General features: G+C 39.8%; 2 protein-coding genes across 10 annotated transcripts in view; one reads left to right on the forward strand and one right to left on the reverse strand.

Moving 5' to 3' along the window:
* Positions 1 to 13,689, forward strand: part of sulf2b (sulfatase 2b) — a 116,802-nt gene extending 103,113 nt beyond the window's left edge. For 4 of the 6 annotated variants that reach the window (XM_015364809.2, XM_015364810.2, XM_015364811.2 and 1 more), the window contains 14 exons: positions 1,336 to 1,464; positions 3,040 to 3,096; positions 3,542 to 3,671; positions 5,941 to 6,139; positions 6,899 to 7,151; positions 7,514 to 7,610; positions 8,061 to 8,155; positions 8,974 to 9,033; positions 10,527 to 10,699; positions 10,926 to 11,068; positions 11,874 to 11,997; positions 12,584 to 12,617; positions 12,977 to 13,030; positions 13,576 to 13,689. In XM_015364809.2, coding sequence (XP_015220295.2) covers positions 1,336 to 1,464; positions 3,040 to 3,096; positions 3,542 to 3,671; positions 5,941 to 6,139; positions 6,899 to 7,151; positions 7,514 to 7,610; positions 8,061 to 8,155; positions 8,974 to 9,033; positions 10,527 to 10,699; positions 10,926 to 11,068; positions 11,874 to 11,997; positions 12,584 to 12,617; positions 12,977 to 13,030; positions 13,576 to 13,606 — 1,579 coding nt within the window. In that variant the 3' untranslated portion in view covers positions 13,607 to 13,689. The remainder of the gene's footprint in view (positions 1 to 1,335; positions 1,465 to 3,039; positions 3,097 to 3,541; positions 3,672 to 5,940; positions 6,140 to 6,898; positions 7,152 to 7,513; positions 7,611 to 8,060; positions 8,156 to 8,973; positions 9,034 to 10,526; positions 10,700 to 10,925; positions 11,069 to 11,873; positions 11,998 to 12,583; positions 12,618 to 12,976; positions 13,031 to 13,575) is intronic. The other 2 variants (XM_015364812.2, XM_015364813.2) reach the window with 2 other exon arrangements.
* Positions 13,690 to 15,732: 2,043 nt separating this feature from the next.
* ncoa3 (nuclear receptor coactivator 3) overlaps positions 15,733 to 18,962 on the reverse strand; it is a 59,956-nt gene continuing 56,726 nt past the window's right edge. For all 4 annotated transcript variants that reach the window (XM_069179577.1, XM_015364808.2, XM_015364806.2 and 1 more), the window contains one exon: positions 15,733 to 18,915. In XM_069179577.1, coding sequence (XP_069035678.1) covers positions 18,904 to 18,915 — 12 coding nt within the window. In that variant the 3' untranslated portion in view covers positions 15,733 to 18,903. The remainder of the gene's footprint in view (positions 18,916 to 18,962) is intronic.

The following is an 18,962-nucleotide window of genomic DNA, read 5'->3' on the forward strand; positions in this document are numbered from 1 at the left end:
AAGAACATCCTCATCAGCATTTCTGCTAAGTGCAATGCTTATTCATTTCTGGCAGTTGGCTACGTTTGAGCTTTTAATGATTTTTACATTAAATTTAACAGTGAAATGAATGCATAAACTCTGACTCCAGGGGCCAAAAGTGGACATCTAGTCCAGTTGATTTGGCTCTCTTTCCTTGGTGTATGACGGAATAACACTGAGTTAAAAGTCAGATTCCAGTCAGTATAGTATACTGCATCTTGAACCTGGCAAGCCAGATTTGGATTATTTAACACCATGTAGATAGTGGGTTCCTCAATGAGTAAATGTTTGTTGCCTGGAAGAGCAAGTTGATGTGCAAGATGTCACTGGTGTATTTTGTCATGCAGAAACAAGGTGCTTTTTCCTGCTAAACGGGTCCCTTCTCTGTGTGAAAGTCACCCTTCAAGCTGCAGTTGTCACGATGCTGCCTCGGTGCATTTCATTAGCGGGGAGCTGCTAATGTGTGATTGGTGTCCTGGCCATATTATCCCCTCCTTGATGAATCTGCCATATTGTCCCCAGGGTCTTGGCAAATGGCCAGAGTAATCTCTGCAAATCTTGTAAGCCTGTTTTCTTCTCCCTTTCGTCTGATTACCTCGCCATATCCCATTGATACTTCCTGTGTCAAAGAACTGTAATGGCACTGCAAGCCCCTTAGAAATGGAGAAAATTGGGCCTTGCACAAAAAGGAAAAAACTCTATTCCCACCAGTCCTGTTTAATCATGGGTTCACGTGAAGCATTCAATCTCTCTGCAATGCATTACTACTGCACTGTTTATTTTCAGTCCATTTAAGACATACTCCTGTACGAGAAAAGCATTACACAGCCGAGTTATTAAGTAGAAAAATGATGGGCTCAGCTCTCCGCCAATGTGCAGGGTGACCCCATACTGTGACCTCACAGTGATAATGTTACATTTTGACCTTGTTGCTCTTTCCTCATTCAGCTCCTACAGGTACTTCAGTGCACTTACCCTTGAGCTTGCACAGTTCTGTGGAAGACATCCGTCAGCTGAAACACTTTGAAGTGTCAGTCCATTACAAAATGTCTCTCCATCTCCCTCTCTCTCTTTCTGCATCTCAGACCCGTGCTTCACAGCACTCAGCAGATGGAGGCTACTGTTTTTTTTTAATAAAGCTTTCCTCCTGCGTTTTTTTCTTGGTTTAAGCTCCAGCCCGACAGAGCTGCTGTGACTATATTCTCGACACAGTTCTTTGTTTCATTTGTTGTCTCAATAAAGGGTGAACTTTTACTTTCCCAGAATCCATCTAGAAAGTATTTAATAACTATTTTCATCCCCACATTTCCCCAGTAATCCACACATTGTTCTGAACATCGACCTGGCACCCACTATACTGGACATTGCTGGTCTGGACATTCCGCCTGACATGGATGGCAAGTCTATTCTCAAGCTCCTAGACACGGAAAGGCCAGTGAACAGGTACTAGAAGCCTTATTGTGGGATTTATAAATTGGTAACATCAGGTGTCCCTGTACTGCAGCTATTTGTAAAATTCAACAAGCAATTAATGTAGCTTTGAAATCTCTTCATTTCTTCCTGTGACGGCATTAAGATTTAAGTAATTTAAGTAATGTCAACCAAAGACAACTATAGATTTAAGGAAGGAGAGTATGTGTCTTGCAGAATAGCCCCTAAACAGTACGAAAGCCGAGGATACAGAAATTTGCTGATCAGTGAACGTAACAGTCAGAAACAGAGATGGCAGGACTATAAAACATTTTTTTTCTAGGCCTAGAAATAAGGGGCTCCTGGAATTAAAGATCTGACTGCAGAATGGTATTGCCATGACTCATGTTTCAGTGCAGCCCATTAATTCAGCTCAGCTGGGTTTCAAATGTAAAGCGGCCTTTTATTAAAAAAATTCCTCTCTGTCTTTCTAAGAAGTGTCAACATCAATATATGAAATGCTGATGGTCGGAGGGTCTTGTGAGGTTGTCTGGATTGTTTGCGTTGCTTGGGGCTGGAGGGACAAGAAAGAGGGGAGCAGAGACAGGGTTCGTGGATTGGATCCTGTCTCTGGTTTGCCCTGTATGTAATCAGGCACGAGTGGTCTTCCCTCACCTTGAAATTGACTGCTGGTGTCAGGGAGTGTCAGTTCCTGGAAAGGATACTTATTTCCTGCGGTTTGCTTTCTCAGATCTTCTACTGGCTGCAGGCTCAAACCCAGCAGAGAGAGGAAAAAAAGCTGCTATAGCACGGCTGATCAATACGCGTTATTTCTATTTCGGTGCACAGGGCTTCAAAGGAGTGCTGTGGGTTAGGAGGCACTGAGCCCCGCAGTAGAAAGTGCTCTTAGAGAGCTGCTCTTCTTCTGCTGTTTGCTAGTGTAAGGGAACGGTAGAAGAGAAGAAGAGGGTCTTTGATAAAAACAACAACTGCAAAGTAATTAAAGATTTGTTTTCACTTTATATCACAAAGTAATGGAGAAATATTAAGTTTAGTAATGAAAAGAAATGGAAAGTACAGTATTCTCCATTAGCAGACCTATTACATAGAGCTGTGCCATTGAAGATAAGAGTGGTGAGAATTTCCTACTTTACTAAGTATGTTTAATTACTGTAGTTAAATAAGCACCTATATTTCTGTCTGTTTTGATGCGTTGCACTGCTGCCTCACAGCTCTTGGGTCCTGGGGCACTTACCAAATACATAGTGGCTGGTTAACTGCTATTTAAGAATTGTTCCTTTGTGTGTGTGCCCTGTGATTGGCAGCCGTCTTGTCCAAGGTGTAGTTGTGCCCTGTGCTGCTGGAATAGGCTGCAAGTTTCTGTGATCCTTGCCTGGAATAAGTGGATTTCTGATAAGAGATGGAAAAATATTTGAGTTTTTTAGTCGGTTTAACCTCCTACTGAACCTAGAAATTGCTGCTCTGTGTATAAATTAGTATAAATTGTCACATGCAGATATGGCAGTCAAGTATGCAATTTGTTTTTCTTGCACTGACTAGTGTGTTGTGCCTAATTTCATTTTTTCTTGTTTCTTGATTCATTTTTAGATTTCAGTTTAATAAGAAGGCAAAAGTGTGGAGAGATTCCTTCCTTGTGGAAAGAGGGTAAGTCTTTAGCAAATGGCCAGGGTTCTCTAAAACATGGATATTGTTTTGCTGATTCTCTAAGGCAGCTGGGGTATTAATTTGGAGCTTATCTTAATAATAAAGTCAATTGATAGACAAGTACCGATTTTTAATAATAAACTAAATAGTGTTGATCTGATATTTATACCCATGAAGTTTAACTATGCAGTGGCATTTATACATATAATTCAGTAAACTTTTATCTTATTTTAATATGACTTTCCATTTAAACATTGTGGTCAATTGTATATCAATCTGTACATCAGTTTTTTATTTGCTTATAAAGCATGCACAGCTACTATCCACCCAAGAATATAGTTCTTGTAAGTTCTTACTATATGCTTTTTTCTTTGTGATGAGGGAAACACTAAATTAAGAGCATGCATATCCTCCAGGTTACAATGGTGCTTTTTGTTTCCCACAGTAAGCTGCTGCACAAGAGGAATGATGGGAAGGAAGTTGCACAAGAGGAGAACTTCCTGCCCAAGTACCAGCGTGTGAAGGACCTCTGCCAGCGTGCAGAGTACCAGACACCCTGCGAGCAGCTGGGCCAGGTAAAGCACTGCACACTTCTGTCTCCACCTGAGCTCTGCTGTGCCAGCGTCATCTTACGCTTTTCCAAATTCTTTCCGCCTTTTCCATTCTTTTACGAAAACCACAATTTTGTATTGACCCTCCAATGAAGTTGTTGCATTTACTATTATGCCAGCAGCCATATCACCCTGCAACTCACAACTGTCAGCCCACTGAAGCTAAGCAGGTGTGAGCCTGGTCAGCACCTGGATGGGAGAACTCTTGGGATAAACTAAGGTTGCTGCTGGAAGAGGTGTTAGTGGGGCCAGCAGGGGGCACTCACCCTGCAGTCTGTGTGGGTCCTAATGTCCCAGTATAGTGACCTGGACAATATACTGTAAAAAGGTGCTGTCCTTCGGATGAGACTTAAAACCAAGGTCCTGACTCTCTGTGGTCATTAAAAATCCCAGGGCGTTTCTCGAAAAGAGTAGGGGTGTAACCCCAATGTCCTGGACAAATTTCCCAGTTGCCCTTGCCTCCTAATAATCCCAATCTATGAATTGGTTTCATCACTCTATTCTCCTCCCCACTAATGGCTGATGTGTGGTGAGTGTTCTGGCGCACTATGGCTTCCCTTGCATCATTCAGGTGGCTGCACATTGATGGTGGTGGTTTATCCACCATCCTCTTTAAGAACATGTGGTGATCGTAATTTGAGGTTCTGCCACGTTTCCACCAGAGGCTTTCATATAGTGCTTACTACAATTTGTGATCCATTTATCAGAACAGCATTCTGGTTTGTAATATGTAGCAGTTAGTCCCCGTGCTGGAAAGTAAAATTAAAGAAAGAACACAACTTTTTGGCTGCTGGGGCATTCACCAGATGTGAACTTTTCTCTTTCACTTTTCAGCGTGGAATTAACCACTGTCGCATGCTGACACAGCTCCTCATTCCAGCACTCTGTTTCTGTAATCAATTAAATATTTGGCTACTAAAGGAAAAAAACACAGCACTTGCATCACATACTTGTATGAAATGGAAGGGCCACAAATATTAAAGTCGCTATAATTAACTGTCCTGAATTACTCAGAACAATTACTGCAGTGCATGAACACACGCAGCAAATGAGTTTAACTTGCTGTGAATCTGACGGTGCAATTTGAGAAGTCATTGATCACAGACGTTGCCTTGATGACAGCAAGAACATTAAACTCCCCGATACACTTGTCTATCTTTTCCCATTTGCATTGCAGGTAGAGTGTAATGAAGTGGGAAGAATCAGCCACTGTGAAAATATTAAGGAAGTAGATGAGGTTTAGAAAGGGTTTCCATTAACAGGAGGGTCCCTCAGCCACCACAGTAATTCATCACTGTGTCAGGAGTGAGATGGCATAAGCTACACCGTCTTTGACAACTAAGTCTGTGCAGCCTGCAATCACTTGAAGTATCTTCTACTTTCGGGTCATTACACCTAAGGAAATTATCTACCCCCACCTCCCCCATCTCCATCATCAGCAGCAATGCTACCTGTAGTACAAGTTATCTTAAAATCGACTTATTATAAGTGGGTGGCACAGTGCTGCTGTGGTTAGCATTCCTGCATCACTGCACTGGATTCAGTTCCTGGGTTGGTATCTGCTTGGAATTTGCATGTTCTCCAGGCAGAAAAAAAAACCCAAGGGTTTAGTTGCTCGCCTGTTTTTTTTTATGCGTTTAAGATTATGATTTTTTGTTGATATAAAAACATGAACAGATATCAAATCTGTCAGAAAACATAACTGGAGGAAATAAACTGAATTATAACAGGAAATCAGCTTCTTGAGAGAAAACCTCAATCTCTCAGGAACCGATGATTTTAACACCCACTAATGAGCTTGTACCTGTATGTTAATTGAGTTCAATTATCTCCCCAGTTGAGCTGAAAAAACATAGAATGTGACTCAGAGGATTTGCTATATAAATCATTATACAAAAAAGAATATTCCTTTTGATTAAGTACTGTATCCACAGAGCCATCTTTTAAGGTTAATCACTGCTCATTTTTGGTACATGAGTGAGTTCAATATTAGAAGGAAAAGAAAGAACTCTAGAAAACCAAAGTATTCTTTTGCAGAAATATTTCTTTCTTTTAAATGGTGTCCTTTGTCATTACGTGCTTGAAGGTTTTCTAAAGTATGCCAAGTTCACACTGGACCTTTTTAGATGCTTTTCAATTATATTGCATTACATGGGTGGAAAGGAGAAATACTGTAGCTCGGTGGTGCTGAGGGTTCTGGGCTCAAGGTGCTGTGGCCTATGTTTCTGAACAGAAATGGCAGTGTGTGGAAGACCCCACAGGCAAGCTCAGACTGCATAAGTGCAAAGGAATGGCAATGCAGTCTGTATCCCGGAAACATGGCTTGGCCAGCATGAAGTCCCAGTTCTATGCCCGCAGCTCTGGAGGTTGTGACTGTGATTCTGCCGACTACAGAATCAGCCCCTTCAAGAAGAAGCTTCTGACCAAGAAGAGTAAGTGAGCTGATTGTTTATCTTCACCTGGCTTGTAACACATTTGCCATATTATTGCTCCTGTGTTTTGCTCAGTAGTGTGGTACAGTAGTTCTACAGCCCAGATGTTTTTCATTAATTCACTTTCCTCCACCTACTAGAGTCCCTCCCACGTTTTCAGACTCCTCATCATTGATTTTTAAAATCAATGTCAATTTGAGCTTACACAGCCTGTAAATTCTTATGATTGGCAGATTTCCAACCACAAACTGCTTTTATAATAAATCAGTAATTCAGTTGTGTATTATTGTAATAGGCTTGTGCATAAGTTATACATAAGGTAACAATCTTAAAACTCTAGTAAGTTACATACTATAGGATTTGTGCAAATAGCAAAAGCACAGCTTTGCTACTTATTGCAGAAGCATGCAATATCTAATAAGCGGAGTAAAGTAATTGGGCATGACATCAGCATAGATTTAGCTGAAGCTATATTTAAGCATTCTTAAAGAAGCTTACAAATATGCTTTGCTTCCATCTAGTGGTAGCCTGTAGGCAGTAGAAGCATTAGCAATTTAAAAATGTTATAAAAGACGAGCTGCTTTAGCGCTCAAGACCTGGAGTTTTACATAAAACAGGACTAGAGAAAACCATTCCAGAGGCAGAAAGTGATTATAATGATAATCATTACGGTTTAAAGTAGAAGTACTGGTATTATAGATTGATGCTGAAAACACAGAACAGATTTTTTTTTAAATCAATTTTCCCCTGTGACTCCAGAGTTCAAAGCCAACAAGAGCTACACCCGTAACCGTTTGTCACGGTCAGTGGCGGTGGAGTTGAATGGCGAGCTCTTCACTGTGGAACTGGAGGACGGCTACCAGCCTGTGGCGCCCAGGAACACCAGCAGGCGCCACACTCTGGAGGACGAGGCGCCAGATGAAGAAGAGGACTTCAGCGGGATGGGTGGCACCAACAGCCCCAGCGTCAGCAACAATCTGTTGGTGCCCTCCTCCATCAAGGTCACTCACAGGTCAGTAAGTCAAGCTGAGGCAACCTTGTGTCAGCTGCACCACTTTGGATAAAAGCTCTAGCATTTTTATATTCAGTATAAAAATATAATGCCGTGGGACGGCAGCATTAAACTTCAAAATGTATCGAGTGTCTTAAGGAATCCTATGACCTTCACCGGAACATCAGTCTCAAGACAGAAAATACTTAATTTTGGCTTGTATGCAGCTAGGTTCGTGAAGCACCTGGTGCGATTACATGTAAATGCAACAGGTCTGTTTATCCCTGAAAGGAAGAATCGATCCATCACATCTAACTGTGGAAAAACAGTCTGCCTGCGGAATTGCATTGAAAGAAGTTGTGCCGTTTTTTTGTGCCCTACAGGTGCTCCATACTGGCTAATGACACGGTGAAATGTGATGTAGGTCTATACAAGTCACTCCAGGCGTGGAAGGATCACAAATTGCATATTGATCATGAGGTGGGTCCCTTTCGTGCTACTTTTCTTAATGATTTCATTATACTGTATTTAAGGAAGAAAAAAGGGAACCCAGCTGAAAGCACAAAGCTGGCCTCTAGTGGCCCTTGCACAGTGTCCTTATGTGTTCCTTAACTGACAGTGACAAAAATCATGGAGAGATCATCACAGTCATTCTCTACAGGTCTTCCCATTTCCAGAATATCTCATAGGGACTGCTGCGGATTGTTCAATCTGCTTCCTCTGGAGATATACTTTTGTTTGAAGCCTCTTTTTATGTATTTGAGATTTTTCATGGTTCTTTAGCTGGTCAAGAGAGATTTCCCATCTGGATCTTTTTACCTTGGGCTTCTTCCTTTGTCACCATGGCTGTTTGTTCATGCTCTAGCCACTGTATGCGCTGTTATACAAACAAGGGGCATGACCGGGGGTGTGTTCTAATGTCTCCGATAGATTGAAACTCTGCAAACCAAAATAAAGAACCTGAGGGAAGTCAGAGGGCACCTTAAGCGAGCCCGTCCTGAGGATTGTGACTGTAATCGGTACAGGTGAGTGGGTCACACACTGGGACTCAAGGGAATAGTGAGCCACAGGGACAGGATACCTTTAGGCATAACTAAGAGGAATTGAAAAAAATCCTCACTGGTTCAAATTACTTAAATTAGGGTATGGCGGACCAGTACAAGGTCTTATATAATCTCCATATTAATAGATTCTTGAACGATAAAATAAACAATGTTTGCGCATATCTAAGATATCCTGTATAAAAACCTGTTTTTGGCAGTTAAACTCCAGTCTCCTAATACTTCACTCACCAAAGAAGAGCAGAAAGTGAGGTTGTGAATATTAGAGACTTTGCATTTCTCTGCACGGTATTTGAACATTTTACAAAAAAAACATTTTGGTAACTTTCACAGTTTTCATTTCAAGAATTATACAAAAATGTTACGTTACAAATGATAAAATGTTCTCTATTAATTATACTCACACAAATGCTAAGGTTCTATGACCTTATAAAAAGTTAGTTAGGCCTAATTAATCAACTGCTATGATGACCACTGCACCACTGAACAATACAATTTGATACCCATGCAAATAAGGAAGGCGTTCCCACAGACAATGACAGGTGATGCTCAATAGCTTCTTTCAAGTGTGAACCACATTGCCTTCACATATTTATATCATGGACTTTTTTACAGTGGTACTATCATTCTCCATGGTCACCATTTGTGTGTAATTTAATTTCATTATTCCATGGTGCACAGGCTTCATAGACAAGCTTGAATAGACAAGCTCACATTTCTGTGCCAGACATATGACCAGAAATACAAATTTCAACTAAATCTTGTTCATTCTTATGATTTAGCTACCAGTCTAAGCACAAGGGAAAACTGAAGCATAAAGGAGGTGGCCTTCACCCTTTTCGGTAAGGAGAGAACCATTCTGTCTCTCATTATAACCATGTCAAGAGACCTAATTTCTTTTGAGACTGAGGAAATGTGCACTTTTCAAGGACAAAGTTTAAAATGCAATGAAACGTTTACCTATTCAAAATGCCCCTGAACAATAATTCAACTGGAAATGAGAATATAAATAATACAAGAGAGATGTTGTTTAGTAAAACACGAATAAGGTAAAAGGTTGTGACCTGCTATGGCTGTGACAGGGCTAGATTTTTCTCTTAAACTCCTTTGAATGTACTGAGTATGTGCACCTATGTTTTAGATTGACACATAACCTTGAGCTGCTGTTATTGCTTGTTTTAAATAGAACTTTATTCTCTCATTTATAAACAGAGGCTTATTATTAAAGTTTTGCCCAAAACTAAGAATCTCATACCTCTCAGCCATTTTAATATTCTAATATCTCAGCCTTTGAATCTATATTATCCTGAGGGTATGTTCATTTCAGCTCTTATTATTATAGTCTTATTACTATTTGCTTTTGCTGCTGAATTTCATTATTTAACACAAAACTCTGAAATTTGATAAAATCACATATGAATACATATTAGAAATTTATCTCTCAACTCCTTTAGTGGAGAAGCTCCTAAGTAACCTCACACCGTGATCCTAGTAAAGTTCTATTTACAGGAACATGAAATGCTCACCTAGGACTTAATTTTTCTAGCCTGCCTCAGGCAACAGTCTTGTTGGAAAGTGATTTTTTTGTAAACAAAAAGACAATGAGATATTTCTAATGCCCTGATATTTTCATTAGCCACCATTTTTTAAATATTCCAATTCCATTTGCATTGGACCACAGTTGATTAGAAGCAGGAAACACTCAAATCCACTTCTTCTCAGTATGTACTTTAACCGTAGTACAGTGCAGGCAAGTTAAGGACTTGTATTTAGGACTGTGTTGTGTTAAGAGTCCCTTGTAAGAGCACAAGAAAACTAGACAGCCCAGCCTTCCCAAAGAGAAAGGTCCAGGCATCTCTAATCACAAAAAAGACTTGATGTGCTCTGTGCATTAATAGGTGTTTGTTTAAAGGATTGCACTGATTTCTCTACGTGCTGCGCAAGCAGGTGTTTTAGAAACCACTGGTGGTCAATATTTTTATTCCCTTTAAGATTTTGTAAATCCCTCATCAACCATCCTTTTGGTGTCCATTTTCAAAACAGTTCATTTCTTCAATAGAGCATCCCGGGATAGCTGAGGCTGGTACACTATATGCTTTTATCGGTCATTGCTTAATCAGACTTTATGGTTACCTCCATCCACTATGAGGACATCTTCATCCATTTTGCCTTTCTGACTTATCTGTATGCTGAAATGAACACTTATAAACATACCACTTTGCCTATGTTCCCTCCTTGCACTCGTGCCCAGTTTTGGGATGCGTGCGTGTGCTTTCCTGTTCGAGGAGCTCGCCACCATGACCTGGCGCTCAGTGCTGTATCTCTGTCGCCCCAGGAAAGTGATGCAGGAGAAGGACAAGAAGCAGTGGCTGCTGAAGGAGCAGAAACGCAAGAAGAAACTGCGCAAACTGCTCAAGAGGCTGAGGAACAATGACACCTGCAGCATGCCGGGCCTCACCTGCTTCACACACGACAACCAGCACTGGCAGACTGCTCCGTTCTGGACAAGTGAGGCCATTTAAAACGAACCGAAACAAAGCTTAACTGGCTTAACTGTTTTGCAGGTCTGTGGCTTCATGTCAGCTTTACATTTCGGCAAATGAAATTCAATCACAAGCAGCACATGAAATGCAATCGCGATCGTGTGGGCCGTTGCATGCGAGGCAGGGTTTTTTATGACATACAATTTTATCAAGGGTGACTCAGAAGTTGACGTATGTTTTTTCTCTTTCAGTGGGTCCCTTCTGCGCTTGTACAAGTGCAAACAACAACACGTACTGGTGCATGAGGACCATCAACGAGACTCATAACTTCCTGTTCTGCGAGTTTGCCACGGGCTTCTTGGAGTACTTTGACCTCAACACAGACCCGTACCAGGTAGATATCTCAAATACAACTTACCACCAGTGCTCAATGACTGGAGTTTGTACAGCTGCTCCAATGAAAGAAGTGCTTGGAATGGGCTGGCCTGCATGTATGCTGACACTTTTTGGAATCTTAACAGTGAAGGCAACACTAGCGTTCTCTAATATATTGACACTGGGTAATAACTTTTAGTTACTACCAAAGCAAAAAAAAGAAGTTGCAATAGTTAAGATGCCTTTTGTGCCTTTAAGCCCGCTGGGCCACATCCAAAACCAGTCCCTCTCTTTCCAAACTCTTACCGTCAGGCCCTGACCTGCATCTGTTTGCACTAAAAAACCCAGGGGCAGAGGTTGAGCCACTGTGAAAGGTCAGTGAATAGAAATTGCTCAGTCTTGTTTTTAATGTATCACATTAATAGAAGATTTTAGGTCTGGAATAGAATTTGTCAACATTGACTTTGGGGAAAAGGACAGGGACAGCTCAGTTTCTTTCTGATTAAAATTATCTAGGTTGTTAAAAATGGTGTTTTTATAGTCACTGTGAATAGCCATCTTAAAATGGCAATGGTAAGGTTTCTTATATTGCAAAGACTTGTTTAATAAAATATTCTACAAGTCCTTCAAGAAAACGGCTCATAAATGTTTCTTTGGAGGAACCAGTTAACAGAGGTTGTGAATAGGGTGTCCACCTGCAATGTAATAGCAAAATGAGTGCTCCAACACTTGTGGAAGTGAAGACTCACCTGTTTCGTTCTCCAGCTGATTCTCAGCCTGCCTTTAGACTCCAGGCCTGAGCGTTTCTCCCCATCTCCCTGCAGCTCCTGAACGCAGTGAACACGCTGGACCGCCACGTCCTCAACCAGCTGCACGTGCAACTGATGGAGCTGCGCAGCTGCAAGGGGCACAAGCAGTGCAACCCTCGCACCCGCAACCTGGAGATCGGTAAGCCCCAAACTGGTAGAACAGCGCGAGGCCCCAGTGCTCTTCCAGCTCAATTCCACCACGTGACCACAAAGGAAAGCTGCACAGAATTTCAGCCATCCCCGCCTGCACAGGAACTTGCATGTGATCTATACCTAAATGTTCTTGTTGGTGTGGAAAATCTGTTCCTCCCCCCTTAAAAGAATCGGGTCTTTCAGCTTTAATAAGATTGAAAAAGAGCAATTGGGGCATTTGCACACTGAGCTTGTTTATCAGAAAAGTCATTTTTTCGTAGCTCATGAATAGTAAAACATTGGAGAAAAGAATAATGATGATAATTGCTAACACTTATATAGCGCTTTTTTGGACACTCAAAGCGCTTTACAGGCAATGGGGACTCCCCTCCACCACCACCAATGTGCAGCATCCATAAGAGAAAAACATTAAGAAAATTCTCCTCTTAGGATATGTCTGTTATCTTCTTTAAGATATTTAATGTTGGAGCAATACAGGAGGAGGCTTTCACAGAAGTCATCATAATTGAGTGCGTAAATGTGTCATCTTTGTCACTTTCTTCTGTTAACTAATCATAGTGTTTCTTCTTTAGGAGGTAAAGAGGGAGGAAGCTTTGATGAATACAGGTATCTGCTCACTAAGTAAAATCTTTACTTCCCCCAGTGTTGACGAACAAATTCAGTTTAATACAGAAAAGTAGCATTTACTAACACAAATAACCCCTGGAAAAATAAATAGGGATAAAAAATATCCCCAAAGCATTTGTTTCATTTTAAAAACAACCCTGACTCTTGAAACTACAATCTTTATTAAGTTCTTCTTAATCTTTTTGCTTTATTAAGAATTGTGCCTTTTCCCTTTGTCTTGCATGAGTACTTGCTATCCAGCTTTAAAGGAGGGTGTGAACTTTTGATCTGTGACCAGCAGCTTCTATTTGCTTGAGGGGGCAGCTTAACGGTTTGTCTTTTTGTTGCTTGTACATCAGGCAGTTTCATCGTCGAAAATGGCCAAAAATGAAGAAACCCACTTCCAAATCGCTGTGAGTTGGGAGGATATCACTCTGTCTCATCACAGTGCTACCAGGATCTTTTACATTTTTCTTTCTGCATGCAGCGCTCGACAGAATTTTATAACCAGTTTTTTTTCTATGCATGACTCCATGGTTTCTGTAGCTCTCAGCACTGCCTGTTTCCCAACACCTCTTCAACATGAAGACATTTAACAAAGCCTAATCCTCAGAGGGAGGCTTTTTTTTGCTACTTTGATATCTCATCTTCTAATTTTAGTCACTGTGAAGTGTCCTTATCTCAAATTTTTTAGTCAACTAACATCCATTTTGAACAACCTGATTGTTTTAACAAAACACAATATTCAATTAAATCTGTGAAAAAAAGTAAACGACTTAATACCCTGCTACTATTAGTTAAGCTGTTTCTGTTGAAAAAGTGTTGGCAGAGCGTGATTGTAATTTTTCGTAGTGTATGTACAACAGTATCAAGCGTTTAAGTCACCCTGGATAAGCGTGAGCATCTAGTATGATAAAAGGGGAACTGGTGAAGTAATAACCCACTTGCTGTTTTTCAGGGGACAGATTTGGGAAGGATGGGAAGGTTAAGCCCTTTGAACCCCACCCTGTGAATTTCTCCAGAGAGAACAACTGGTTAGAACTTGAAACCTTGTACAGACTTGACGAGCACGCCTACGATCTCGAACTGAATTTTAACGTAAGCCTGGAAGATTGGACCAATTTTGGGGGTGCTGTAGATAGAATGTTTGAACTGCTGGACAACGTCAATGACTTCACAGGACGCCACATCCGACACAAGCCCACTGGGACCTACTTGGGGCAGGAAGGAGATCCAGCACTGGCATGTACCAGCCAATCCACCGCCACTCTCTACCTGACCATCGCCACCCCAGCCTTCCTCCTCCGTGAGGCTGCTGCAGAGGCTTTGTGGGACCTTCTGGGGCTCGACCGAGAAGAGACCATCGCTCCTCCCTCCACCCCAGACGAGGGCAGCAGCTCAAGTCAGGGAGAGTCGCATGCTTTTCTCCACAAGCTGTGCGAGGATGGCAATCAGATTCCACACAAGGAGGAGGAGGAGGAAGAAGAATTGGAGAGCCACAACCCCACTCCCAGGAGTGCTACTCACACTTCCTGTAACAGCAGTCACTTCAGAGGAGAGGACACGCAGGAACTGTCCGACTGAAGCAACAGTTTTGTTTGCGAAACAGTTTCATCAAGGAATTTGCAACTATACCAAGATGGAATTACACCCTCCTTATACAACCCCATGTTTTCAAGCTGACTAAATTGCATAGGCAAGGGATGAAAATCTTTTCATAATAATGTTCATCCTCTTTTTAAGATGGTCTTAGACTTCTAGCGACTTAAGTAAATTTGAGAAGTAATTAATGTTCATGGCTAACAAATGTTACCAAGGCTTCAATTCGTAAAGTAAAAAAAATCTTTTAATATAATTTTGGTGACAGGGGAAGCTTTTGTATTATGTTTATACCTGTTCAGATCTCTGGATTGTGGCTATATATTTCTTTTTCTCAGCTGTAGTGTTCTTGGCACTTTGGATTTGACAGATTTTTAATTCTGGCATTCAGTTTAGGGGGTATTTACTTTTAAAAAAAGGAAGACGTGTCACCTGCCCTGTAAAAGCAGACCACAAGGATTGCACTTCCTGTCTGAATGCATTTCCAAGTTAACAGTGCATGCAGTGACTGCAGTACCGATTTCAGCAGCATCCTACATAGCTGATGCATCAGCATAGACAGATTCAGTTTTATTAAGTTTTCTTTTTCAATGCCACTTGTTTTGGATGTTGCTTTGCCTTTTTTAAAATTATTTTTATCCAGTGTATTAAATACTCTTGTGGGAGTAATTTTCACAAGTGTTTGATTTTCCACTAAGTAACGGACTATGATGAATTCACATACTGTAGCTCAGCATGTGGGGCATTATTTAAGAAGCAATAGTATTCCAGTAAATGCACATAGAGTTCTTAAGACAACACAGTGGCACAGAGCAAGAGGATAGTAACTTGTTCATTTTTTGGATTATGTTGATATTGATTGCTTAGTTTAACCCTGGGACACAACTAGACTTAAGCAATTTCAACAGAAATGACTAATGATGCCAGACTTAAAAGAATCTTCAGAGTATGATGTGAAGAAGGATGACTGGAGGCCTAATGGAGATTCATCACTGTTAGAAGTGTTTTATTCAGCTTGTACAGTATTGGCCTTTCATTCTCTGAAGGATAATCTAAGTTACCAAGCACAATATACTGTAATTGCTTTTGTCGATTTCATATGTCTATTTCTTAGAAAAAAGTGTATGTAACAAATGTCACAATGTTAGATTGCTGTTCCTGCAATTTTGTCTTCGCTATACTTTGGTGCTATGACAGTTTAAGCAAATATACTAAATTGCTGTATGTATATGAATGTATGTTTTGCAATTAATATAAATGTCAGAATATATTTTATAATACACAAATGAGATAAGATGGCATCTTCAACAGTGTTCTGCATAACAAAAAATATTTAAGAAATAACAGTATTACCTTGAGAATTTTGTAGGTCCACAAACAGGACAGGATATTGGCCAAATGCACAAACATTTCTGGGGATAAGAACTGCCTATCTCAGCTCCATGTACTTTTATAGAGCCTGTTGAAGTGAATTACAAAGGTCTCACAAAAATTGGATTTCTTTTTTCTTTCAAGACAAAAAAAAACTTGGATCTTTTGGTAAGCACTTTTAAAAAGGGACTACTGTATCTGACAAAAGAGTTTAAATGGAAATAAACAGACCAAGACTTGTATATAAATCTTGCATACATGTTTTCTTTGGCTTATCAGTGAGCATTTGATAGTTTATGAGTTTGTGAATAAAGTGTTGAATGCCTAGGTATCCCCTTTCTATAATCAGTCTCCGGTGTGCTTATTACCAATTTCCAACAATAGGACTCTACGTTATATCAAAAGAGTCAATAGCCATTCGGATAGAATCTGAAATATTACAATAACTGCAGAGCAGGTTCAGCATTACTGGACAAACTACAAGAGTAAAACCAAAAATAACCTGTCATAGCCAAGAAACCACAGAGTTTAAAACTCCAGTTCATAACTGGCAACTCAAACTTACCAGAAATGAAAGATCAACCAACACAAGCCTCCCCTTATTTTATGCACTTCTATACAAAACACAGAAGATAGCCGCTAAACTTTCAACACTAACCTCTTCACAAAAATGGCTTCTGATGTTTCTCCATCACTGCTCTGAGAAGGAAAATATCTTTACTAACCACAGAAAACCACGTCTCACAGCATTGGATAGCAGCACTCCAACTCATGTACACAGATTTGTTTTTAAAAAAAAGAGACAATTCAAAAATATTTTAAATAGAAATTTGTATTTACATCAATATTAACATCAAGAAAAGTAAGAAAAAAACCGCCAATAGTAATTTACATCCTGAAATAATGACCGCATGTTTTTCATATTTGTATTTCCTTTCATTAAACAAATACAGAGCAAGAAGAAATTTTGCATTTTTCTCAAGAATTAAAAAGCATAAGCACAGATGATGTGGTCAAAGGTTCTGTATTAACCCTCATCAAGAATCTAAAATTAATTCCTTACTAAGCTATGTCATGAAATAAAAGCAACTTCTAGTCCCTACCAGTTACTTTAAAATCTAAAGTGGCCTTCAGACAGTCCAGTATCTACATTTCTAATGTATGTTTTTGTATTGGCCTTAACTGCGTCTCATTTTACTCCAACTTTTCCCACTCATCACGTATCAGTACAGCAGTGTTTATATTGATTTGGTATAGGTTAGCATCACCAAAATCTCAACTTTACTTGTGCTGCAAAGGGGCTCCCTCTGCTGGCTGTACAAGTAAAGAGAAGGAAATAACTGCTGCTGTAAAACTGAAAACAGGTTTTATTCTATTCTGCTAGATACAATATACAAAAATTCTTTAATATATATATTTTTGTAGGCATGTGTGCATATGTGTATATACACACACATACATAAATATGCTGTCAATGTAAGAAACTGTTCTAAGCACTGGAAAAAAATCTTTGGATTGCGCATGTCTTACAAGGTAGATATCTCAAAGAACATTAGGAAACATTAAAGGGAATAAAATATCACAATGCCACCTTAATGCAGACTGTTAAATTAAAAAAGTCAGAATTCCACACTCATTCTTAAAGGTGTCTCCTCCAAAACACATACAAAGTTTCGTCAGCAATCTCAACACCACTAACAACACATGAAGCTTAAATCCAATGTCCACACACACTCCAGCTACACATGCTTCTCTCTTGAATACACAGCCCAAACAGAAAACAGAAGTCAAAGCCATTGCAGGCTGTCATGATGGGGAGTATATCCTGAATAATTCCAAACCCTCAATTTGCAACAAAGTTAATCGAGGAATTTAAAAAAAGTTTTTAATTTTAGGGAACATCTACAAGCTTTTATGGTAGGGGTAAAAAAGAAAATCCCTTGTTCCACAAAATCTAAATCTGATCCCACCAGTCTCACATTAGATCTATGAACAGGATGAGGTAAAAAAAACATTAACAAAGCTTACGTGCCTAGCACTGCTCAGGCCCACATAAAACTCTACACTCCACATACCTTTCAAGCATGTGAAAACACCCAGGCAGGGTGGCCCATTTCTGTATATACCACACTCAGGTTTAAAATTATACTTATTTTATGCTTAAATCCAAAATAAAAGTCCCATTTCTTTTCACCACCACCCACCATAAAATAATTTTCTCTTAAAATGGAAAGTGATGATTTTAACCAGGAACAAAAGTGCCTTTATCCAAAAAAGTGGCTATTACAAGAAAATCAGATGACTTATTAGGTAAATGCACCTCCCCTCCCCCAAATAAAATACTGCACAGTGAAAGTGAAACTGTATTGACCTACAAGAAACAGAGAAAAAAAATATATAAACTTTTAAATATTTAGCCTTACAATCTGTGCAAAAACGGTATGTGACCTACAAAAGCAGTTATAATACATTTGAGCATATTTACAATTCATATTCACAGACAACCAAAATTAAAAATGTGACATCTAATACTGAAGTACCTTTGCTTTGAGTTGATGACACTCCATTTCAATTTCAGTCTAAACTGTAGAGGAAAAATTATTGCTTAAATCTGCATAATAAAAAAACATCTGTGCTTACTGCTTTCCACTTATTACATTTTAAATTAAAATGGGCCTCTGATTATTTTTAAAGAATAAAAGAAAAACCAGCTATGCTTTGTGCATTAGTTCTTGAATAAGGCTATAATGACCAAGAAATATTGCAACAATCCTTTCAATATTAGCCTCTCTGTAAAGTGCAAACACTAACACCCAATTGCTACTAAATAATTTTGCTTAGTACCTTAACCCATCAAATTTCAAAGCAAAGAGTGTTTCCCATATTAAAAGGCTAAATACTGCATGACTTGTATTCTATTAATGAAATGAGACTGCTCTTTAGTTTTACAATCAGACCGTTTTTTTCTGTTTGGTCCAGAGAATATAGGTAGCTCCTTTACCTAAAAGGGTACAGCCAAGGCCCAAGAATCCCACACTAGACTTATAAGGTTCTTAAGATTGGACATCAGACGCACACACCCAGCTGTTAGTCTCAAGTCTTCCTCAGATTCCAAGCATTCGTTCCAGGTGATCTGTTCACCTTATGGGGTCTCTTCTGGTCGAAACTGGCTTTTCAGCAAAGGAACAGTGCTCAGTTTTTGTTTTCAGTCCATTGAAATGGGCACAATTAAGCTGCCTAAACATGGAGCACGCATTTCTTAACAGGGTTCACAGTGAATCACCATTCTAGCACTTGTGATGAGTCCATCAGGGTGTCAGCAATATTTCTGCAAGAAACGCAAGAGTACAAAAGTTAGATTGTTCTGCAAAGGAT

Source organism: Lepisosteus oculatus, chromosome 16, assembly GCF_040954835.1.
Source record: "Lepisosteus oculatus isolate fLepOcu1 chromosome 16, fLepOcu1.hap2, whole genome shotgun sequence".
NCBI classification, from domain to species: Eukaryota; Metazoa; Chordata; class Actinopteri; order Semionotiformes; family Lepisosteidae; genus Lepisosteus; species Lepisosteus oculatus.